At 35.6% G+C, this 23,950-nt stretch overlaps 1 protein-coding gene across 3 annotated transcripts in view; it reads right to left on the bottom strand.

The window, feature by feature from the left end:
• CFAP54 (cilia and flagella associated protein 54) overlaps window positions 1-23,950 on the bottom strand; it is a 386,240-nt gene that overhangs the window by 270,802 nt on the left and 91,488 nt on the right. For all 3 annotated transcript variants that reach the window (XM_054527528.1, XM_063712226.1, XM_063712225.1), the window contains 6 exons: window positions 20,697-20,873; window positions 16,737-16,829; window positions 16,320-16,505; window positions 7,840-7,976; window positions 5,098-5,245; window positions 3,291-3,446 (listed from right to left, as the gene is read on the bottom strand). In XM_054527528.1, coding sequence (XP_054383503.1) covers window positions 3,291-3,446; window positions 5,098-5,245; window positions 7,840-7,976; window positions 16,320-16,505; window positions 16,737-16,829; window positions 20,697-20,873 — 897 coding nt within the window. The remainder of the gene's footprint in view (window positions 1-3,290; window positions 3,447-5,097; window positions 5,246-7,839; window positions 7,977-16,319; window positions 16,506-16,736; window positions 16,830-20,696; window positions 20,874-23,950) is intronic.

The following is a 23,950-nucleotide window of genomic DNA, read 5'->3' as shown; positions in this document are numbered from 1 at the left end:
GTATTTTTTCCTTCAACCATATCTTTGGTTGTGACCACTTCTCACCAGACATGGTTTTTGGACAACCGTGTCTGGTGAGAAATGCTCTAAGTCTACAGGTATAGCTCTAATTCATTGTTTGTTTCTAATGGCTGCATAATATTATTTGGTGTGGATCAGCCATTATTCACTCAGCCTTTTCCAGGACTTCATGGTGCACATTTTCATGGTTGCACAATCTGGGGGTACTGTTACTTCTCTTTGTCACCAGCTTTTGTGCCAAGAATGTAACAGTAAATACCCTTTTACATGCTCAGTTGCCAACTATGATTAGCAATCAAGATGCCGGCTTTGAGATGATACCCAGTGAAGATGAGATACCATCCTCCAGAACACAGTATACATTCTAAACCAATGACCATATGTAGCACTGTGTCCCAGTAGGTTCCTCAGGTCCAGGAACCAAGAGGTGGAACTAGGAGTAACATTATTTCAAATGGAGGTTTTATTCTACAAGATAAATTACTAACAGAAGAATTTCTGTGTCAGATAAATGTATTTTTAATTTTATTAAAATTTTATTCTATAGGATAAATTACTAGCAGAGGGACTACCATGTCAGGTATATTTGTTTTTAATCTTGCTTAAAATTAGATTTAATTTAATTTAAATTAAAATTACTTTACCAAAATTCAAAAGCTTGTAACAATTCACATTTCCCCCATGTATGAATGAGAATGCAATTGTCCCACATCTTCACCAGCAAATCTTTTCAATCCTGCCAGTGATATTACATTGTTAATTTAATGTGAATTTCTATGAATATTTAGAATTTGAGCATCTTTTCATATGTTGCTCACGCACTTGGATTTGCTCTCCTGCGAACTGCTTATTCATATCCTGTGCCTATTTTTCTATTAGGTTATTGTCAGTTTGTAAGACTTTTTGTTATACATGTATATATATTTGCCCTCTGTCACATTTGGAGATGTTTTTTTCCAAATCTATAAATGTTCTTCTATCTTTGTTATAGTCCTTTTTGTTACACATAGGTTCTTTGTTGCTGTTAGAAGTTCAGTCTTGGTTAGAAATGTTTCCCCCCAAACCCTGGACTGCACATGTCATCTCCTGGGAAATTTTTTCCTAAAGTTTTTGCTTTATTTTACACTTAAGTCTTGGATAAATCTGGACTTTTTGTATATGGTACAAATAGGAGTCAAACTCTATTTTCTCTCAGATCAATATCCAGGCATTTTACCATCATTTAGTAAAAATGTCCATTCTCTTTCCACTGAATGGAAATGCCAACTGTCATATATTACATTCTCATATATATTGAGGCCTATTTCTGGAAACTACCCTCTGTTCTACTGATCTTTTCCAATTCCAAACAATACAATTCAATTAGAGACTTCTTTCCTAAGACTTCCCATAGCTATAATCCATTCTCTAGCCAAAGGTATCCTGAATCAGTGGATTCTAGAAAGTAACAGTGGACTACAGTAAACTCAGTCAATTGAGCAGCTGCTGTTCCCGATGTGGTATCTTTGCTAAGCTAACACATATTAAAAGGTGTGCATCGATATAGCTAATGTTTTCTTTTCTATCTTAGTTCCCATTAACACTGGACAGATTAAAGTATGCATTTTAAGTCTTGTCCCAAGACAATGAATATTCTTATAACTTCTGACATAATTTTATGTGAAAGGATATGAACTTTCTGGACATTCCTCGAAACAAAACATTGGGCCACTATATCAATGACATCATGTTACTCAGACTTAATGATCAAGAAATGTCAAGTACATTGAAGACCTTGATAAACACCTTCCAATGGGTAGAAATAGACTCAGTGAAGATTCAGAGGGCTGCCACATTAAATATCTGGGGAAGGCTGGGATACCCCCTCCAAAGTAGGTCTGACATCTGGCATCTCTCACCTTTAAAAAGAAAGACCATGCCAGGTTGGCACCTTTGGGTTTTGGATGAACCATACTCCACACTTGAGAAAACCGCTCCATCTATTTACAACTGACCCAGAAGGCTGTCAACTATGAGTCTAGATTTTAGACTCTGGAGGCAGATCTCCAGCAGCTGTAGGGAATGTAGGAGAAGGAGACACACCTATGCTCCGTCGAGCCCCTCCAAGGTGAATCTTTTTTAAGTTACTCAAGCTGTCTAGTTAGTCTTCTCGATCATGTACTAAAAATTTTTGGACTTTGTGTGAGTTCACTCACATCTTCTAGGATGACAAAAAATGTGTCAGTGATGATCATGATGTTGATGATGACAGTGACAATGATGGTGATAACTTTCTGCAAGTATCAGCAGCAAAATCTTACATCGCTCATTACTTCCCTGTAGTAAGCAGAATTCTAAGATGGTCCCCAAGATTCTTCCCCCTGGTGTACACACCCTGTGTGATTCCTTCCCCTTGAGTGTGGGTGGGGCTCCTGAATGTGATAAGCTCATCAGTCTCATGATTACATTACCCTAGATAAGGCTCCTCACAGCATACTGGAGGAGACTCTCCAACAGCCTTGAAAAGGCAAAGGACCATGATGTGGAAGGGCCATGTGGCAAGGAATTAGCAGTTGGCCTTTAGGAGCTAAGGACCTCCTATGTAAAATCTCAGGGAAATGAATTCTGTCAATAACAGTGAACTCAGAAAAGGATCTCAAGCCTCAGACAAAATCACAGCCCTGGCCAACACTTTGATTTCAACCTCATAAGACCCTAAACAGAAGACCCAGGTAACCCGTATTCAACCTCTTAACCCACAGAAACTGTGAAAATGTAAATGAGTGTCCTTTCAAGCCACTAAATCCATGGTGATATGTTAAGAAACATGAAAAACTATATAATCCCTTCAGCCAGGTCTCAGCTACCCTTTTTCCATAAATCCTAACTCCTCCATCACCAAGACACCAGGTATTTTGTCTTGGGTCTTCCACCATGTTTTTCTCCAGATGATGGATTTAACAATATGCCTTGAATAAATGTTGTTTCTGACACTACAAGAACATAAAAATTAAAATAACTTTAAAACTCTGAAAGTTAAATTGCCAATATTTAAATATGGACAGGAACAGGGAAAAATATTTTCAGAGAAACCCATTTTATGTCCTTATCTATATTTGCCCAGACGTATAATTTATTAAAGTGTTTTTCAGTTAACTGCTAAAATTTCATAATACTGGTTCCTGACCTATTTGCCCTTTATAAGAGATACATTGCTTCTCTTTTCTAAAATGAATGGTTAAGTTGCCTTTATAAAGATTCCCTTCTCTTGGGGAGAGGAATACCCTTACCTGTACAACAGGTACCAAAACAATATTGTGATAGATTATGGGAGCAAGAAGGCCATAACATTGAGTCACAGCTTGAAGCGCACAGCTGGAATCATTTAGGAAGTTGCTAAGTTCCAATGCCACTAATATTCTCTCACATTCAATCAGTCTGGCAATCTGTAAAGAAACAGGCATTGTTACTCAGATTCAACATAGGTGCTTAGCTTATGTGTCTCTAAGGAGAAGAATGGGTAGAAAATGTGATCCTTCTGGCTAAAAACAACATGAGTTTGTATTTTAAAAAATCTAAATTCAGAAACAACTCTAACTCTCCAGTAATGCTACCTATAGATAGCACAATCTTAGAATTAAACTTCAGAATTTTTCATAAAACAATACAAGTACCATAACAGAAACCAGTTTTTTTATCGATAAGCTAAAAACTTGGCTATATTTTTATGTTTAAAAAAAATCTAGTTTTCAAAAATATAAATTAACAATTAAAATATATAACATCTCTATAATATTGCCCCCATTTGATTAACAGGTTCTCATTTCCTTTTTTGATTTGAAAGAAAATGGTAAATTTTCAGTAAACCAAGCTAACCTCCTATTATACTTCTGCTAATTATACTTCTGCTACTTAAATTTAAATGATAGTAAAATGTAAAGTTAAGGTTTTGAGAGTAAATGCCACTTAAAAAGAATAGTAATCCTTTCTTACTCCTCTTTTTCCTTTCCTGGGGAAAGATTTCATTATTTTTCTATATATATACGTTCAAGATTATGTACAAAGAAACTGTCTGAGAGGTAACCAGAAATTTCCATATAGTCAGTTTTTACTAAAATGGTAGTCTAGCATTCTGGAATTCATTGAAGTACTTGAAAATTGTCTTTGTTTTCAGATTGAATATGCTGAAAGAAGAAACTGAAGGCAATTTAGTAGGAACAGGTTGAGATGGTTCTGAGTACTTGGGCTCCACAGGACAGTGAACTTGTCTTGGGCAAAGAATCATTTTTTTCACTTTTATATCCCCAGAAACTGGCATAGTCCCATGTAACAATGTCTTGGTTAATTAATTAATTTGTTAATGGATGGGTAGGAAATAGCAACTGTAAAAAACATAGACAGCTAAAACCTCCATACCTAAAGAAGGAAAGAGAGGAAGAAAAGTGAACTTCAAGCAGGAATGAAAAAAAAAATAATGTAGGATCATTATTAAAGGCAAGAGCATTATAGAGTTGCAGATGTACATACAGCAATGTTCATAACCACACTGAGAATCTATCAATAGGAGATAGGTTACATTCCTGCCTCCATGAAGACAATATTATAATTGAAAAAAAAGTGACAGATTGATATATACCAGCATGAAAATATGTGCAAGATATATTATAAAAGTGTTAAAAAGGCAAGTTGCAGAATAGCAAGTAGATCATAATCCCATTTTCATAAATAATAATAACATATTTGTCTAGGCACATGTTCTTAAATTAGAGAAATTATATGAAAGCAAAATCGTTGTATTCTTAGAGGTAATAAGATTACAACGGGTTTCACTTTGTACATTATATATTTTCCAATGTCTGAAATATATAATACTTTTACACACGGGGGCAAAGAGATAAACTGAAAAAAAGAGAAAAAAACATGAACTCAGGCCTGTGAAACTTATATGAAATATCACATAAAGTCGCATAATCATACAATGTCCTTTCAGCCCATTCACCAGACAAGCTATGCAATCACTCAAAAAACATGACCTTAAAACATCAAGAAAAATATATAGTGAATCTGACATGTTTTTAGTCACTTTAATTCACTTACTTGTTGAGATGGGAAAATCTCATTGCCTTTAATATTATCACAGAAAAGATTTTCTTCTTTAATTTTGATGTCACTTGTTACAAAAATATTTCTAAGAAAAAGGTACAAGAGGATTGAAGAAGTCTCTGCCAAAATATCTGAATGTAATCTGCAATATGAAGTAAATGGCAGGTATAAATATAAATTGATTTAGCCGGTCAACTGGTCTTTTTACATTGATTTGTTCTCAGTATCTACACAAAGATCCCAAAAAAGCATCAAAAATATTTAGAATAGCTATTCTTGCACAGACAAGCTCACAACTAAGAAAATTAAACTACTGAAATATTATGTCACAGATACACAAAATTAATTAGTGGCAATTTTGGGGGTTCTAATACACAAAGTAATTTTTTATCAAGATGACAAAATCACTATAGATTTTCAGAATCTAGATGTCACTGTCCAATTTTTCTATCTCTGTGACAACGATCACTTACTGATTTTGCTCACTCATTCTTTCTTTCATTCATGCTAACAATTGCTGAATACCTACTATGTACAAGACACTGTTCTAGACCCTTGGGTATAAAGATGAATCAGATGGGATCTTTAGCCACAAGGAGCTGGGCTTCAGTACAAATTCATGTTCGATTACATCAACTGAGTCATTACTGCATCTCAACAACACTTCCATTTATCCCTGATGTCTCCCTGTTCACATTCCCCACAAAAAAAAATATTTCTAAGTCCTTTGTTCTTTCCACCCCATGAGCTCTTATGTCCTCCAGGCTCGACCGCCATAGTGTTATCATCAACTACATTTTCTTCTTCAGTCTCTCCCTCTCTACTGGCTGGCTTCTCTCCACACTCCACAATTCTTTCCTTCAGCCTGCCCCCCGACTAAGCTTCTGCCTGCTCTCCTCCTCTTTACCACAAAACTTCACATGAGTGGTCTTTGCTTGTTAGGATTTTTCATTTTCTTTTTTTTTTCCTTAGCCAATTGCAAAATGACTTCTGGCCTATCATGCTACAAAAGTGGCTCTCTTGAATTCACCAATGGCCTCCTAATTGCCAACTCTTCTTCATTTGTGTTCTACTCAACCCTCTCTGTGGCATTTTATTGAGCAGCTGCTCTGCCTGACCTGGCACTGATATTTAATATCTCTGGCCAGTCCCTCTTTGGTGATACTTTCACTTTCCCTAGCAATGCACTTTCTTGGACTTTCATTTTCCGGACAGCTTCTTTTCAATATCCTTCCTTGGTTCCATCTCCTACTTCTGCTCCCTAAATGTTAAGCAATGCCTAGGGTTCAATTCCAGCCTTCTGTCTTTTCTGTTAAACAGTCATTTCCTGGGAGATATCATTCATTTTCAAGATCTTGATGATGAACTCAATGGACAATTTCTAAATCTGTATCTCTAGCCTTGATGCTCTCCTGAGTGTCAGCACCAGATAAATAAACCTACTGGCATCTCATATTCACAAAGGCATCCTGCTGGAAAACCAAACTCAAAATATTCTCAATCAAATTAAATATCTTCCTCCAAGAACTTGTTCTATCTCTCATATCCCCTTAGTAAATGTCACAGACTTCCCAGTCAGTTAACACTAGAAATCCCAGTCACTTTTCACTCCTTTCTCTCTTATCCCCACAAGTCACATATCTAAGTCCTGTTTCTTCCTCCTCTAAAATGCCTCTGAAACCCATCCCCCCATAGCGCATAGCATCCTTGTACATAGAAAATGCTAAGTCTGCATTTGTTTAATTGAATCAACGCCTTGCCTGAACCAATATTTGCATATTTAAGCTCATTATTTTTGATTGAGGAATGAAGGGTTGTCTCCTTATTTTAAAACTTTCAGGCATTAACAACCAGGTGACAGAGATTCTTGTTGCTTTTGAATTTGTTATTGAGACCGCCTGAAATTACAGTAATGCTCATTTCTGAGCCTGCTTCAAAACTTTGTACTTTTAAGGAAAATGGCAGTAAAGACAAAGGATAGTAATTTTATATGGCTTCTACTGGCCTATTTGAAGTTGCCGATGGTGTAATCCTGGGAGCCCCTTCTAGCAAAAGAAAAGCCTTCTTACCCTAACAGTCAACCTGTCAGATCATAACCTTAACCCCAATTTGACCTTTCTCTGGTACAAAAGTTCCCAATGCATATTTGTGTTTTATGATATAACTGATATTACTTTGGTTTGTAGTTGGTATTTTTATTTCATAACCTTCAACCTTATGCCTCCAGTGTTTTTGCTGACTCTAGAAAGAAAGTTTCTTGGCCAGGCATGGTGGCTTATGCCTGTAATCTCGGCACTTTGGGAGGCTGAGGTGGGCAGATCACTTGAGGCCAGGAGTTCAAGACCAGCCTGGCCAGCATGGCAAAACCCCATCTCTACTAAAAATACAAAAATTAGCAGGGCGTGGTGGTGTGCACCTGTAATCCCAGCTACTCGGGAGGCTGAGGCATGAGAATCACCTCAGCCCAGGAGGCAGAGGTTGCAGTGAGCCAAGATCATGCCACTGCACTCCAGCCTGGGTGACAGAGTGAGTGAGTATTTTAAAAAAAAAAAGAAAGAAAGAAAGTTTCTAACAAGCACATGAGACCTTGCAATGTATACTCTTATTACAATAGTTATTAGAAATCATTTTATATGGACTATCTGAACATGATATTAAAAATAATTCCAGCCTTCACATCCAGCATCTATATTTTCAATAAGCAAATTAATATTTTAGAAGAATATTTCTAATTACCTTCTCTGTGTAATAGTAATTATATTGCTTAAACAAATAACAGATTGTTTATCCTGAAGCGGCGAAGCAACAAAATAATCCCAAACTGGTGAGAAAACTTTCTTAGCCAATTCATAGTTACCAACTTGATAGGCAACCTATAACAAAAAGCACATATTTATGTAATAGTTTTATTTGTGAATGAATGTTTTAAACAATAATTCTTAAAATATACAATCTATGACAGCATTTTATAAGGTGCTATCACACACTCATTTCAGATACAATCATTCACATTTGCTCTTCTGTTCCACAGTGCCATAGTCAGGTAATGGCCACTGGCAAGGGAGACAGATACATTTTTGAAATCTCTTTTATTTCTAAATTGCATGGAAATTTGAAACCCTGTAAGGATGTTTCAAATCCTCATAAGTAAAACAAAGATCACATCCGAGCCAAATTAATTTCATTTCCATCTATCTCAGCAGTGCACTCCATTTATTACAGATACTGTTATAATGAACAATCTGTTCCAAGAGAAACAATCAGATTTCCCAAACCCAATATATGAAAAATACCTTATTCTTTTCTGGTTCTGACTGATACTTTCAGAGCTTTTGTGCAACAAAAAGTTCACAAGCTGAAAAGAGTATAGAATAAAACAGAGAACCTTTCCAAGAAGACATTACATGTTTTAAGTTTAACAAATTTAACATTAGGCAAAATAAATAATTTCACTGGTGAAGCCTAGAAGTTCAAAAGAAAAAAACTGACTTACCTATTTTTTATGGTAGAATATATTTCTTTAAAGACGTTCCTAAAAAGCACTCCACTTAAATATGTAAATAACAATATAAAATCTCACCAAATGAGTTCTACACTGCTTCAAATCCTTTATGGAAACAGCTAAGGTATAAAGTATAAATGCATTCATGGAATGAAGTAAGTGAATGACAAGTTACTAGAATATTCTCCACTCCAGGGAATAACTTAGAGGGCCAGAACTTTTCAAATCTGCCAATGAATACTCATGATCTCCAACCAGTAAGCTTTTATGAAGTTTCTAGTCTGTGTTAGGCACTGTAGAGATAGACTCTTCAAAGTTTAGATAGAGATGGTATCAAACTCTATGAAACTAGAATTAGGTTAAAGGCATAAAACCCATAACATCACAGAAAAACTACAAAGAATAACATAATAATTGCAGAGGCTTTAGAAAAGGAGACATGAAGATTTCAAGGAAAAGGCAGTGCTTGAGTTGAACCCTAAGGCAGAGATAAGATTCAGATTGGCACAGTTAAAACAGAATCTCCAAAAGGTCCAGTAATGGAAATGACTCTAAAATACATTTAGGAGAGACTAGAGAGGCAGGTCAGAGTTTGAAAAAAGAAAAAAAGTAGACATTTCATCCCTGCAAGGTCTGAGATGAAAAAAAATGAAAAGAAACAAGTGGGTAATAAGATTGGACAAGTTCAAGTGAGACATGATTTCAGAAGGCCTTGAAAATCAGATGGAAGAATTTAAAGGTGTCAAGCACTGGACTAAGCACTTTATGTGCATTGCTGTATTTATTCTTCATCAAAGTTCACGAAGTGAGCTCTATTGCCAGCCCTATTTGTGAATGAGGAAACCAGAACATTGAAAAGTAGAATAATTTGTACAGAGCCTGACAGTCAGTAAAAACAGTGAAGCCAAGTCTTAGAGTGGTAAATGAGTCGCTTTTCTGGGCTACATTAATCAAATGACTCAGCTGTACTAAGTGGTCACTGAAATATATATATATATAATTAAAATATATAATTATTATGGTTTATCATGGAAAGCAATAACAGATGATGTGTAAGAGGGTTGGTGAAACTATAATTAACTGTTCTTTTCTTGTAAAATGTATCCTTTTTAAAATAATGTTCTTTGTTCAATCAGTTAACATTGCAAAACAAGAAAAGATACCGTGATTAAAATTAAGGTTTATAAAATCATGAGGTTTTGTGAGGTTTCTTTAGCAGAGGAGTGCCACGATATAAGCATGTTCAAAAATGGTTAACCTGGTTCTGGTAGTGATGTGCAGAACAGATTTTAGAGGGGCTGAATTAAAATGAGAAAGAAGCACTATAAGACTAATGAAATAATTAAGTACAGTAGATACCTCCTCTTTGATGCCTGACCTTCGCTTCGCTTCCAGAACTCCACTCTTGGTTTTCCTTTTACTTCTTTTCCTCGACCTCTTTATATTGGTATGCCCCAGGGTTCACTCTGTGAATTGCTCCTCTTTTCTGTCTACCCTCATTTCTTGTTGATACCACCTAGTCCTATAGTTTTATCACTCTCAAATCCCTCTCCTGCCCAGACCCCTTCCCCAAACTCCAGATTCATACATCTAACTGACTACTCAACAATTCTCTCCATATACACTAAACACCTTACCTCAACATGCCTGTAACTGAACTGATTTCCCACTCCCCTGCACCTCCACCACCCACAGCCTTCCGCAACTCAGTTGATGTCAACTCTGTCCTTTCAATTAGTCAGCTAATACCTCAGGGTCATCTTTTATTTTTCTCTTTATGGACTCTTGTTAGCTCCTCCTTCAAAACATGTCCAAACACTGAATAGTTCTCACCACATCAGCTACTACCACACTGGGCAACCCACCTTCACCTCTCACTGGGTTACAGCAGTGGATGGTGCTGCCACTCTACCCTCTTATGTTCTATTTCCAATGTAGCAGCCAGGGTGAACCTTTAAAAACAGGAGTCACATTACATCATACCACTACTCCAAACTGTCCAATCGCTGTCCACTTGACTCAAGTCAAAAGTCAAAGTCCCTGTAATGCCCTGGAAGTCTTTTCATGATCTGCTCCCCATCTACCTACTCACCTCTTAGCTCTTTGACCTGTCCTTTTACTCTCCGTGGGTCCCTCTGCTCCAGCCACACAAGCCTCCTGCTGTTTATCAAGCATACCAGGTACACTTCTGAAAACCTTAGGGCTTTTGCTCTAGCTGTTCCTTCTGTAAATGCTCTTCCCCCAGAGAGCCATTCCCTCATCTCCTTCAAGTCTCTACTTAAATCTCACCTTCCTTGATCACCCTATTTAATATTGTAATCTACCTTCCATTCCCCCACTTCACATTTCCAATTCGTTTTACATACTCCACTTGGTTTTTCCATAGCGTTCATTATCTTCTGAAATACTAGATAATTTACTTGTTTACAGTGGTCATTGTTTATTACCTATCTCCTACCATGTTGCTTACTACCACGCTCCTACCGTGATCTTCTGTGCATGTTGCTTAGAACATCAGTTCTCAAAGTATGGTCCCTGGGCCATCAGCATCACCCAGGAACTCGTTAGAAATGCAAATTCCCAGACCCAAACTCAGGCCTAGTGAATCATAAACTCTGGCAGTGGGACCCAGCAATCTGCTTAACCAGTACTCCAAGTCATTCCTATGTGCACTCAAGTTTTAGAGTCACTAACCTGGGGCAATGCCTGGCACAGAGTAAGCACTCAAATAATGTGTTGAATTAATTTAAAAATCCTCTTTTCCTGATAATATCCCTCTACCCACAGAGAAGGACACCCAGCAGTTGTACTAGACTGTAACAGGGTTGTTAGAGACTCCCCTGCAAAGCAAGATGGGCCCCCATCCAAAGTTTGGTTCTGATGTTAAGACTGATGACACTTCATACAGCAGGAAAATTTGAGAGAAAGTATATTACTTACACAAGGGACTTCTTGGGAAAGCTTGGCAGGCACATGACTGTCTGGGCTGGCTTGGGCAAAGCAGAGGGAGAAAGCAGGTTGGGCCTTCATAGGAGTTGAGAGATAGGACTGGGGAAAGTCCATGCTGGCTGGAAGGTTTAAATTTCCTGCTGCCACAAAATAAGAAGGAGAGTTCATAGACCTTCTTATCATCCTGCCCAGATGTGGGGCCAAAGGCAAAAAGAAGGGTGAGGTTTAAAAACAAGTCGCAGCCAGGCACTATGGCTCATGCCTGTAATCCCGGCATTTTGGGAGGCCAATGTGGGCAGATCACCTGAGGTCAGGAGTTCGTGACCAGTCTTAGGTCTATGAAGTGGGGGAATGGAAGGTAGATTACAATATTAAATAGGGTGATCAAGGAAGGTGAGATTTAAGCAGAGACTTGAAGGAGATGAGGGAATGGCTCTCTGGGGGAAGAGCATTTGCAGAAGGAACAGCTAGAGTAAAAGCCCTACATTTTCAAACAGCATGATGAAATCCTATCTCTTCTAAAAATACAAAAATTAGCCAGGTGTGGTGGCACATGCCTGTAATCCCAGCTACACAGGAGGCTGAGGCAGGAGAATGGCTTGAACGCGGGAGGCGGAGGTTGCAGTAAGCTGAGATTGCACCACTGCACTCCAGCCTGGGCAACAGAGTGAGACTCCATCTCAAAGAAAAATAAATAAATAATAAAAATAAGTCTATAAAAAATAAAAACAAGTCACAAGTCAGTTGTCAAACATCAAAAATGAGATCAGCGGCATTCCAGCCTGGGCAACAGAGTAAGACCATTTCAAAAAAAAAGATGAGAGAGAGATCAGACTCTTTATTATACTGGGTGGGCCAATCACATTCTCTTTCCCAGGAATTTGGAGCCACAATTAGAGGCCAGTCAGCTGATCTCCATTTATAGCTTAAATTGAGGGATATATAAAAACTCAGGAACTGCCACCTTTCCTCCAAAGATGGAGAAGTAATGAAAGCTAATGTTTAGAGAAAAATACAAGAAAGCAGATGCACAGGATAAACCAGAAGTATGAGACCTAGAGCTGCCCGGACTCTGCTGCATTCCCAGGGCCTAGCTGCATTACCCCAAGCTGACCTGGTTCCATGACTTGCAATCAGGGTTTTAACTGAAACCATACGTCAGAATTATCTAAACAAGTATTACTGTCATCGTAATGAGATTGATAAAAAAAAAAAAACCAAACATATTTCAAAGGATGAAGTGATGACATCTAGCATATAACCTGGCACAAGATAAACATTGACTAAATGATTCATCCATAAATAGATGAGTGGAAAGAGTGGTAATCTTCAGTTAGAGGATGAGAGGGAAAAGAAGAGTTAAAACTCTTTTTGTTGTTATTGTTGTTGTTTTTAAGACAGGGTCTCGCTCTGTCACTCGGGCTGAAATGCAGTGGCATAATCTTGGCTCACTGCAACCTCCACCTCCTGGGCCCAAGCAATCCTCCCGCCTCAGCCTCCTAAGTAGCTGGGATTACAGGTGCGTGCCACCACATCTGGCAATTTTTGTATTTTTAATAGAGACAGGGTTTCACCATGTTGCCCAGGCTGGTCTTGAACTCCTGACCTCAAGCAATCTGCCTCCCTCAGCCTCCCGAAGTGCTGGGATTACAGGCGTGAGCCACCACACTGGGCCTATTTTTTTTATTTGAATAAAAAATAAAATAGACAAAAGACAAACCATTATTAATAAAAGGGGTTTTGATTAATAATGGGTTTTAATGAATTCACATACAAAGTGAGAGTCGTGTGAACTTCATTTCCCCTTCACCTGCCACCATCGTGATTGCTGACAAAGCATTCATGTTCCAACATCAAACTCTACTGCCAATACAGATCATGAAGACCTGCTGATTAACGCCAACACAGGAAGAGAATAAAAAGAAAATTGATCGAGGAAGAGGAAAAGACAGTGAAAGGGAAGGAAGAGGGTTAAAGAGAAGAGGAGCTCTCTAAGGAGCAGAGGGTCACTTAGTAGATTGGAGAGATGCAGGCTCTAGAAGACTTGGCACATGTTAGGTGTCCAATACGTGACTTCCTGGAACCTGGACAGAGCAGTCCAAAGGCATGAGCTGGTCCAAGCGTCAGGCTTGACATCTGCTACTTGAGCAACCTTGGGTACATTTCTTAACCTCCCTGAGACACCCTTTTAGGGATACAGTGGGTTTGGCAGAGGAAGGATTAAATTAATCTGTTCCCTCAACTATAAAAGAAAAGTAATCATACTACCTCATGGAGTTATTATAATAAGTGGAATAATAAATTTTAAATGCCTGGTACACAGTAGTTCTTAAATAAACGATATTCCTCCTTTTCTTATCTCAGTAAGCCATTGTGCCCACTCACTACTTGATTTGGTAGTTCAACAATTCACTCAAATATGGCATTTTGTCTTACATCCATTTTACAGATAGGAAAATTGAGACCAATTTGCCTAAAATCAGTCTCCAAGGTCAAGATCAGAATCCTGCTCACAGATTTCTACTCTTCTACATTTATATCATATTATCTAGTCATTTTCTACTTAACGAGGAGGAATAAAAAGAAATAGTCTAAAAAGAAGAGAAAATAGCCACAGAAAATATATAATTCAAAAAGTTTCCTCAAAAAAAATTTCCAGATACACTAAACTAATAGCCTTCTACATTTAGGGAAAGCCTAGTACAGATTCACTTGATTTTATTAATATTTACAGAATAATGCTGAGTAAAAAGTACAACCTAAAGTCCCAAAAGCCAAGTTAATCACAGGCATTTAGTGAAATGTCTCCATGCTTTACTATCAAATATTTATAATAATATGTTTTAAAGAAAAGAACTGTCCTGAAACTAGAAACTAACCACTCTCATGTAAATTAGATTGCACTTACAAAATAGAGGTACATTAACTTGCTGAAACTTAAAAGCTTAAACTTAAGTTGTAAATTAAGGAGGTTTAATAAGTGAGAAAGCTTTGCTTTAGCCTCTTAACATTATAAGACAGAATGCACATAAACCATCATAAATAAACTATGGAACTGCAAATGTAGTGTCAGTAAAGAAACACAGGTCACTACTTCATGACACTACTCATTATCCCAGCAGTATAGCTCTGACTTAGTTTTATTAACTTTCAATGAAAGTTCTACCAAATTAAGCCCAAGAGTCAAACCACTCCCTGGAGAAAAATTAGGCCTTGATGAAATATTCAGTTCCTCACAATAATTCCATCACTGCAAATTAGGGAATATATTAGATTCCAAAGATACCAAAACATCAGAAAACCATGAGCCAATATGACACGCTAAACGAATACTAGACAAATCCTAGTAATTCTCTCAATTTAATTTTCTTTGAAAAATATGATATATAAAATGCCACTAAGATCTTATCTTATAATACTAATCAACTATTAAGAGAAAATAGAATAGAAATATGACAAAATTTAGAAAAGCCATCAGCTCTACAGCCAACAATAGGCTTAAAATTAGATACTTGAGACCTAGGTCAATGAGTCACTCTTCCTAGCATCCTCTTCACTGTTGACATGTTTTAAGTCAGGCAACAACTATTTTGACAAAAAACATTAATTCATGAGTATATACCTAACTAAAAACAATACTATTTATTCAATGCCTACTGTGTGATCATATTTGCCAGGCATAATTCCATTTAATACCCATAATACCTCTAGGAAGTAGCTACTACTGCTACTCTTGCTTCACAGATGAAAATTACTTGTCCACTATCACATGGCTGTGATAGTGTGAGGAGCTGGAATTTGAACTCAGGTCTCTCTGCCTCTACTGATCCAGAAGTTTTACTTTTATAAATTTACCCTAAGAAAGTAATCATGGATGTAGGTAAAGATTTATATACAAAGTTGGGCATCATAGCTTTGTTTATAATAGCAAAAGACTGGAAAGTATCTAGATGTTTAGCAATGGAGAATTACTAACAAACTATTATATATCCATAAGATTCAACGCCATGGAACCATTAAAAATTATGTTTTGGAAGAATACTTAAGGGAATACAGAAATGTCAATTATATGTTAAGTGAAAATATCAGGATGTAAAATAATATGTATACCATGATTTAAATTATATATTGTATATAAATTCATATAAAATATGTGTGTGCATGTGTATATATATATATATATATATATATACACATATAAATTAGATAGATAAATAGGCAGATAGATACACAAAAATAAAAGGATATCTCTGGATTAGGGTTTCTCAATCTTGACACCACTGACATTTTATGCTGGATAATTCTTTGCTATGGGGGCTATCCTGTACATTGCAGGGTGTTTATCAGCCTCCCTGGCCTCTACTCACTATATGCCAGTAGCACCCCTCTAGTTTGTGACAACTGAAAATTTCTCCAGACATTGACAAAATTGCCCCAGGGTAAGAACTCTGCTACTCTGGATGATAGGATAACAGATAACATTTATTTTCTTCTTTATGCATTTCAGTATTTTCCAGCATTTCTAAAATTAATATATATGTGTTACATTTGTAATCCAGGGGAAAAAATGTTATTGTCAAAAAGCAAATTTACTAATAAGAGAAGGAATGATTCATATTTTATGAGACAAAACTGTAGTAATGGAAAATATGTGTTACAGGAGTTTTAGAATATCTGCTGTGATTTTTATTTCCATCAGAAATTACTTCGTAACTGCTTAATGGAAAAAAAAAAAGTGGAAAAAATTAGCAGAAATCTCTTCTACCTGTGTCAGGAACATCCGAGCAGTAATAGTAGAAAGAGGTGGATAAACCAGAATTGGTTTAGTTGTCTCCCCAATAGCACCACCGACAAGCTTTCCATTGTTAGAATAGGCAGCAACTGCAAATACATACTTTTCATTGGTTTCTAAACCTTTCACTTCAAAAATGCTTTTACCGTCAGCTGGTATCTGTTAAGAAAAATATATTTCAAGTTATACATGAAAAATTAAAATAACATGACTTTTAAAATACAATTAAGTAAACCTTCTATTAAAAAAACAACCTTTTTCTTTCACTGTTGGATTTTAGTTATGATTCAAGTGGAAATTAGAGAGATTCACCAAAACAATGACTTCATTTAAAAATTTAATTATCATTAAAGGCTTCAGTAAGATTTCCTGACATTTAATTTGACGTACCGCTTCTCCTGAATTTGGGAGATGATTATTGTTTAACCGTACTTTTCCATAACTTCCTTCTGCTTTGCAACCCAAAATGCAGTACCAGGAGACCTGCCGAGGAGAAAAATGAGCCTGTTTAAAAGGCATTCTTTTATATCAATGTAGCAAAAAAAATACTTTTCTAAATAAAAATGTAATGATTCAAGTTTTAAAACATGAAATCCAAGTTTACGAATATACTTAGGTTTAATCTTTAAAGAGTAAAAGTAACCTTAGCTAGTTTACTGAGGCAATTAAGACTAAGATGTTATTCATTATTAATTATTTTAACCACCATTAATTGAACAGTTCCTACTGCTAAGTACTGTTAGGAAATTTACAGATATTTTCCAATATGCACAACTCCATGAGATGGGATTACTATTATCATTTTGCTTCACAGGAAATGGAGATGCAGAGATGTTAAATAACTTTGCCCGAGATCAGACAGATAGTGGCAGGGGTTGACTCCTAAAATGACTTTGTCTTGATGTAAAAAAAAAGATTAACACTCAAATGATTTTCATATTTTACATGATAATGTATGACAAAAAAAAGCAAGTGGAAAGAGAAGCAAGATACCATATTATTTTAAATAAAATATAAAAATACATATGAAAAAGTCTAGAAGAAAACATCCCTAAATAAGAACAGCAGTAGGATTTGGATGATAAAATGGTAAGATGATAGGTAGATAATGGGTCAATTTTTTCCTCCAATTTATACATTTTCTGAAACATGATATTACAAAACACGATAACCTATTACAAAAACATGATAATTTTTGTATTTAGTTTAATTTTATATTTTAAATATAAACATTAGACATAAATCAAACATAAAATATAAATCCTACAGAAACAACTAAACTTAACCTTGATTAAATAGTTAGACAATGATCCTTTTGCCAAGGTGTCAAAATAATGAAGATTCATTATTGGAATGAACTATTCTCCCTACAGAGAAAAAGGGAGCTAGGTGACACCTGATGGGGTAGTATTATGAACGAGCCATACTGCTGAGGGTTATAGGTGTCATGGCTGTGTCATTACCTTCTTCCCAGAGGCAACTCCTAAACTATAAGGCAAGCTAGAAAGAAGGAAAAATACAATTGTCTCTAAAAAAAATACAATTGTCTCTAAATACAACTACCTCTTACAGCTTGTGCCTGCTACTCCTTCCTCCAGGTCAACAGAAAAATACTAACGATGTCCAATTGACACAAGTGGTTCTCAACACTGACTGTGCTCCAGAATCACTTCTTTAAAATACAAATTTGTACAGAATCAACCATTTTTGTAAATTACAGATACTCAAGCCTGTCTAGCTTCAATGAATTAGAATTTCTGATGCAAGTTTCCAAATCTTTGTCTTTCCAAAGAATATTTCTCAGGTGATTGTGATATGCACAACTGATTAAAAAGCACTAGTCAAAGGCAGAACAGGACAAAGAGAACACAGAAGGAACCTGAAGCTGGAGAGTAGGGTAGAAAAAAAAAATCAGATGAATCTCAGAAAAAAAAAAAAAATGCAAAACTAACTTCCTTTGATTTCCCATGCAAAAAGATACTATTTTTCAAAGAAGAAAAAAGGCAGAAAGACTATGTTCTATGATTTATATCATTATTGCTCCAAGTTCTATTATATAAACCAGAATTTGGAGGGTAAAATTCTCTCTAAAAGCATTTTTACAAGCAGGCTTTATATTTTTATTTTGTTCCACAGATGAAGACATATTAGTTTATGTAACTCTAAGAAACAATGTGTAATTAGAATCTACATAAGGGTAGAGACAGCATGAACAAACCAGTACTAACTTTAGAACAGTTTATACGTAATATAAATAACATTAGCATTTTCAACTACAAAAGTAGATTTTAATGAAATGAATGCCTCAACAAGAGATTTTGAGAAAACAAAAGATGGCTGAAGCCTTGATCCAAAAAACTTATTTAAGCCCATAGCACCATCTAGTGCTGATGAGAAGGTAACAGATGGTGATAATTTCCTGGAACTCTCTAAATGAACATAATACACATAAACTTCCTATAATGTCCTCATTGATGAGTCCTAAAACTACAGGCCAAATATGAGACTCTTATATCTTCCTATTTCCAAGAATTATGAAATGAAATAAACTAATCATTAAATTGAAGTACATAAAGAACAAGATTTTGGTTAAAGAAACCCAAATATTTGAACAAAAGCAAACAAAAACTCTTAGTAAAGCATGTGGTCTTAGTTCTGTACTAATTTTCCAAAATCAGTGAAGCTCTATTCTTAAACAGATTCCAAAAATCCAAAGTTTAACTTTAAAACCAGTATCAACAGCAGTAATGCATCTATCATAGCACAGTTAGATATAAGATCAATGTCACTTCTATTTCCCTCCTCTCACAATTATAAAGCACTATGAAGGTTGTCATCAGTTCTCACTGATGTCCATTTGCCATTCCTGAAGCTCCTCAAAGTATGCAAGCACATTTAATCCATATTTATCTTTATACCTCAATTACCTCACACAGAGTTTGACAGATTACAGGCACTCAATAAATGCTCATTGGACAGAATCCACAAAAAATATCACCAAATAATGTAATCACAGTCTATCACTTCGTTATTTTTTGTTTTTTTTAGATGGTATTTCGCTCTGTCTCCCAGGCTGGAATGTCGTGGCGTGGTCTCGGCTCACTGCAACCTCCACCTCCCAGGTTCAAGTGATTCTCCTGCCTCAGCCTCCTGAGTAGCTGGGATTACAGGTGCCTGCCACAACGCCCAGCTAATTTTTTGTATTTTTAGTAGAGACAGGGTTTTACCATGTTGGCCAGGATGGTCTCGAACCCTTGACCTCAGGTAATCTGCCTGCCTCAGCCTCCCAAAGTACTGGGATTACAGGCTTGAGCCATCACGCTTAGCCCATTACTTGTTTTGAGTAAGCTTTACTACTTAACATTTAATACAAGAAGTGGAAAGATATCAGTTAATATGCCAAGAATATTATACATTATCGCATTTAATTTTCAAAATAAACACACTTTCCAAATGAAAAAAAAAAAAAAAACTCAGGAAATGTATTTAGCTTTCCTAAGGTCAGACTTCCAGGAAAGGTTGGAGCTAGAATTATAAACCTAAATTTGTCTGACTCCAAAGCCTGTGTTCTCTCTACTATACCAAGTTGACATACCTTCAAGCAGAACATCCTAAAGAGAATCAAAGATACAAAGATAAAAGTTTATTTTTATGTAACATCAAAGAGCATGTTGTTGATCATCCCAAAGAGGAAAGTGTAGTTTGTAAAATATAAATTAGGTAGAACAAAATTCTTGTGAAGAAACTGAATCTCAAGTTTTAGTCACATATAGGCCAAGTTCTGAGGCATCAGTGATGGGAGAAAAAGCTCACCTTCCAATAAATACACAAAGATGTATGGTTTATAATATGGTTGGAGTTGCCCTTTGTTTGTGTTGAAAGAATCTACAGTTACTTGGAAGGACTTTGGGCAGAACCTCTAGACTCGTCACCCCTAAATTTTACACACTCTGCTGCCTCATACCATCACTGACTCTGAAGTAACTTCTACCCTCTTCAAATGTCTGATTCCACTTCAAGTGAGACTTCCATCTTGAGCACACGAGGATGTCAGCATAAGGTGTGTCATGGTGACAAGGATACTTAAAAGGAAGTGCTTCTCTACTGTTTCTCTACTGTTATATTTGGGTATAGCAATGCAATACAAAGCATATCATAAATATAACAGCATAAGGGGCAACAAGTCATGGAGAAACTAAGTATAGATAAGACATTGGAATATTAATCCAGTGTTCAGTGCTTATGAATAAGACTATCCAGTTCCTAAAAGCAATCAAAGTATGAATCATGGTAGTTATAAAAGTACTTATGTTGCTTTGCATGAGGCAAAAATTTTACTGGATACCATACCTTAACCTCTGAAGTAAATGGAGCAGGTTTGAGTGTCACAGAACAATGAGTTCGAGACAGCAGGATAGGTGGAGGGGGGACTCTGCTTTTCTTTCTTTTTGAACTTTCCAAATATTTCTGATAGGAATATAGGGCATTTTGTTCAGCTTCAATCCTCTGAATTAAGGAATATGCTTCCTATAATGAAATATGAAAATAGAAAAATATATGTCAAGAGCTTGAACTCTATTTACATTTATAGAATTCTAGTGATGTTAAACGTTATATTTTTATATGCAGTTTTTCAAGCCTCAGAGGCTCAAATATATACATATATATTTCAACTATTTAATTATTTTGCAAAAGTAGAAGATGCCTACTAAATAAGGTTAATCATGATCACCAATGGCATTATATTTATGTATCTTATATGTTTATCATTATTATCATACATGAATATGAGATATTACATTTTTAAATTGAACCTTCTGAATATCTACCATCATATTTCATTTTCCCTAACAGGTTCATACCACAATCATCTGCATTTATGCTGATGAATTACACAGCTACCCTAATTCAGCTGAAGTGTGACTCTCAAATAATAAGAATATTGGTATGTGTGGTTTATGAAATAAATATTATTGAGAGTTTCTTTTTATCAGCAAGAAGAAATAAAATAGAAAAACCATATTCTGTGAAGCTGATGGAAAGGCAACCACTTTTTAAAAAGGTTATATGCAGAGAGATAACACATAAAACAAAAGAGAAATATAAAAATCAGACCTAAATAACATTTCAAAAGTAGGGCTAAATACATAAGCAATAATAATAATGCATGTAAATGGGTTACAATTCCTTTTAAATTAAAAGGCAAAGACTCTCTAACTGAGCTCTAAGTAAAAATCCATGTAAAGATTAAAATTAAAGTGTTGATAAAGAAAGAATAGTCTTTTCAACAAATGGTGCTGGGACAATTGAACATTACATGCAAAAGAATAAAGTTTAACTACTACTTCACACCATAGACAAATATTAACTTAAAATGAAATATACATTCAGATGTAAGAGCTAAGATTATAAAACTCTTAGAAGAAAATATATGACCAAATCTTTGTGACCTTGAGTTACACAATGGTGTTTGGAAGATTCAATGCAATGATGCATTTAAAATGCTTAGTGCTTGGAACAGAGTAAGCAGTCAATAAATGTTAGACATTGATTATGATTATGATTACTACTACTTCTCTTTCTTTCTTTTTAAGCCCTCTGGAACATTCTGTTTTGCCATATCAGAACTATTATTATTATTATTACTCTTTCACTTAAAGTGTTCTGGAACACCAAAAGCACACTGACAAAGGAAAAAGTAGATAAGGTGGACTTCATCAAAATCAAAAGTGTTTGTGTTTCAAAGGATACCATTAAGAAAATGAAAAGACAGCCTACGGAATGGAAGAAAATGTTTTCAAATCATCTATCTGATAAAGGACTTGTATTCAGCACTTATATGCACTGTTATAACTGAGAATTGTTATAACTCAATAATAAAAAGGCAAATAACTCCTTTTAAATATGGGCAAAGAATGTGAATACACATTTCTCCAGAAAAGACACAAATAGCCAATAAGCACATGAAAAGATGTTCAACGTCATTAGTCATTAGGGATGAAAATACAAAATCAGCAAACTGACTCAAAAAGCAGGAACCTAAACACAGAAATAATAATGTTCAAAGAAACTGGAAATGTTATCCAAAAATTGTTTCATATAAAAAAAAGAGAAACAAAACCCTAAAAAAAAAAAAAAAAAAGTGTCAGCTCAAATGAGTTCATAAACAAAATATTTTAAATCTCAAAGAACTGATCATTCCTTTGCCATTTTAAAAGTTTCCAAATACAGAGAGAAACAGATATCCTCTCAAATAATGTTATAAAACTATTTTAACTTTGATAACCATCTGAAAAACGACTACACATAAAAACACAGACCAGTCATTTCACAAATACAAATGCAAACACCTTAAATAAAATACATAAAATACTAACACATTTACTCTAACAATATACTAACAAAATAATGAACTGTAATAATATTGTCTTTTTCCCAGGAATGCAAGGACAGTTTAACATTAGGAAGTATATAAATATAATTTAATATATCCATAAATTAAATGAGAAAAAACATGATCATAGTGCTCAATGGCCAAAAAGACATTTCGAACATTTTTTAACATTCATTACAGATTTTTTTAAAGTCAATAAATTAGAAAAGCTCTTTTTAGCATTATATAAAAATATTAATTTTAGCCAATAACCAAAATATTACTAGCACGAAATAGCACTCTTAGTGCTAAGAGTGAAGCACTAATAGAATTATCAATAAAAGCCAGAAAGAATGCCACTATTCCATTTTATTCTGGAAGTTCTAGTAAATTCAACAAACATAAGAGAAGAGATCCTGGAAATGAAAAGACAATATGTCTGTCTACCAAATTTCAAATGTATTTCATTCTGACAGAAAAAAACCTGTGCTGTTTCTCCTACAGAAGACATGTTGAGGTTGAAGTTTCCATCTGGAAACCTGAGCCTCAAGCTCAAAAGGGAAGGTAAAAAACTGGAGATAGGATCTGAGTATGCGTTGGAGCCACATTTAAAGCTGAGTGAGGAAACCAGCTCCCTGTAGTAGCAGAGATTATAAAACTATAGCATCATATATTTTTTCTAAAATAATGAAGCCTGGTCAAAATTGAGATCAGAATTAACTTCTCATTTTTCTTTTTTACTGGAAATGGTTGACGTTAAGGTCTAAAATCATTAATCGTGATTAAAATGTATCCATGATGATGAATAGTTTTTTAATTCCACTTGTTCGGTGCCAGGAGGCCTTGAGAAATGTTTCTGCATACGCAGGTCAAGAATCTTAGGCATCTGCAAAGACAATCATTCCTTCATATGGGAAAGGATGTGTTACATGGTAACCATGTTTCTAGAGCCTGCATACCAGTCCTTCCGTATTTAGACCTAAAAGCTAATTTATATACACATACGAGGTATCAGTGTAACTGTTTGAATCACTGAATGAATGAATCAAGGTGATAGGATGACATCTGTCTCTTCCATTGCCTCCACTTTTTCACTCATTCAACCAAACTAATTTTTAAAAATTATAACAAATGGATGGACAAAAGGGTCAGGTCTAGATGGTGAGGGAGCAATGTCATAAAAGGCCATAAAAGAGCCAGTTAGGCCCAGAGCACACGATCAGCACAGAGC

The sequence above is a fragment of the Pongo abelii genome, chromosome 10 (assembly GCF_028885655.2).
Source record: "Pongo abelii isolate AG06213 chromosome 10, NHGRI_mPonAbe1-v2.0_pri, whole genome shotgun sequence".
NCBI lineage: Eukaryota > Metazoa > Chordata > Mammalia > Primates > Hominidae > Pongo > Pongo abelii.
This window is presented reverse-complemented; position numbering and strand designations above follow the sequence as displayed.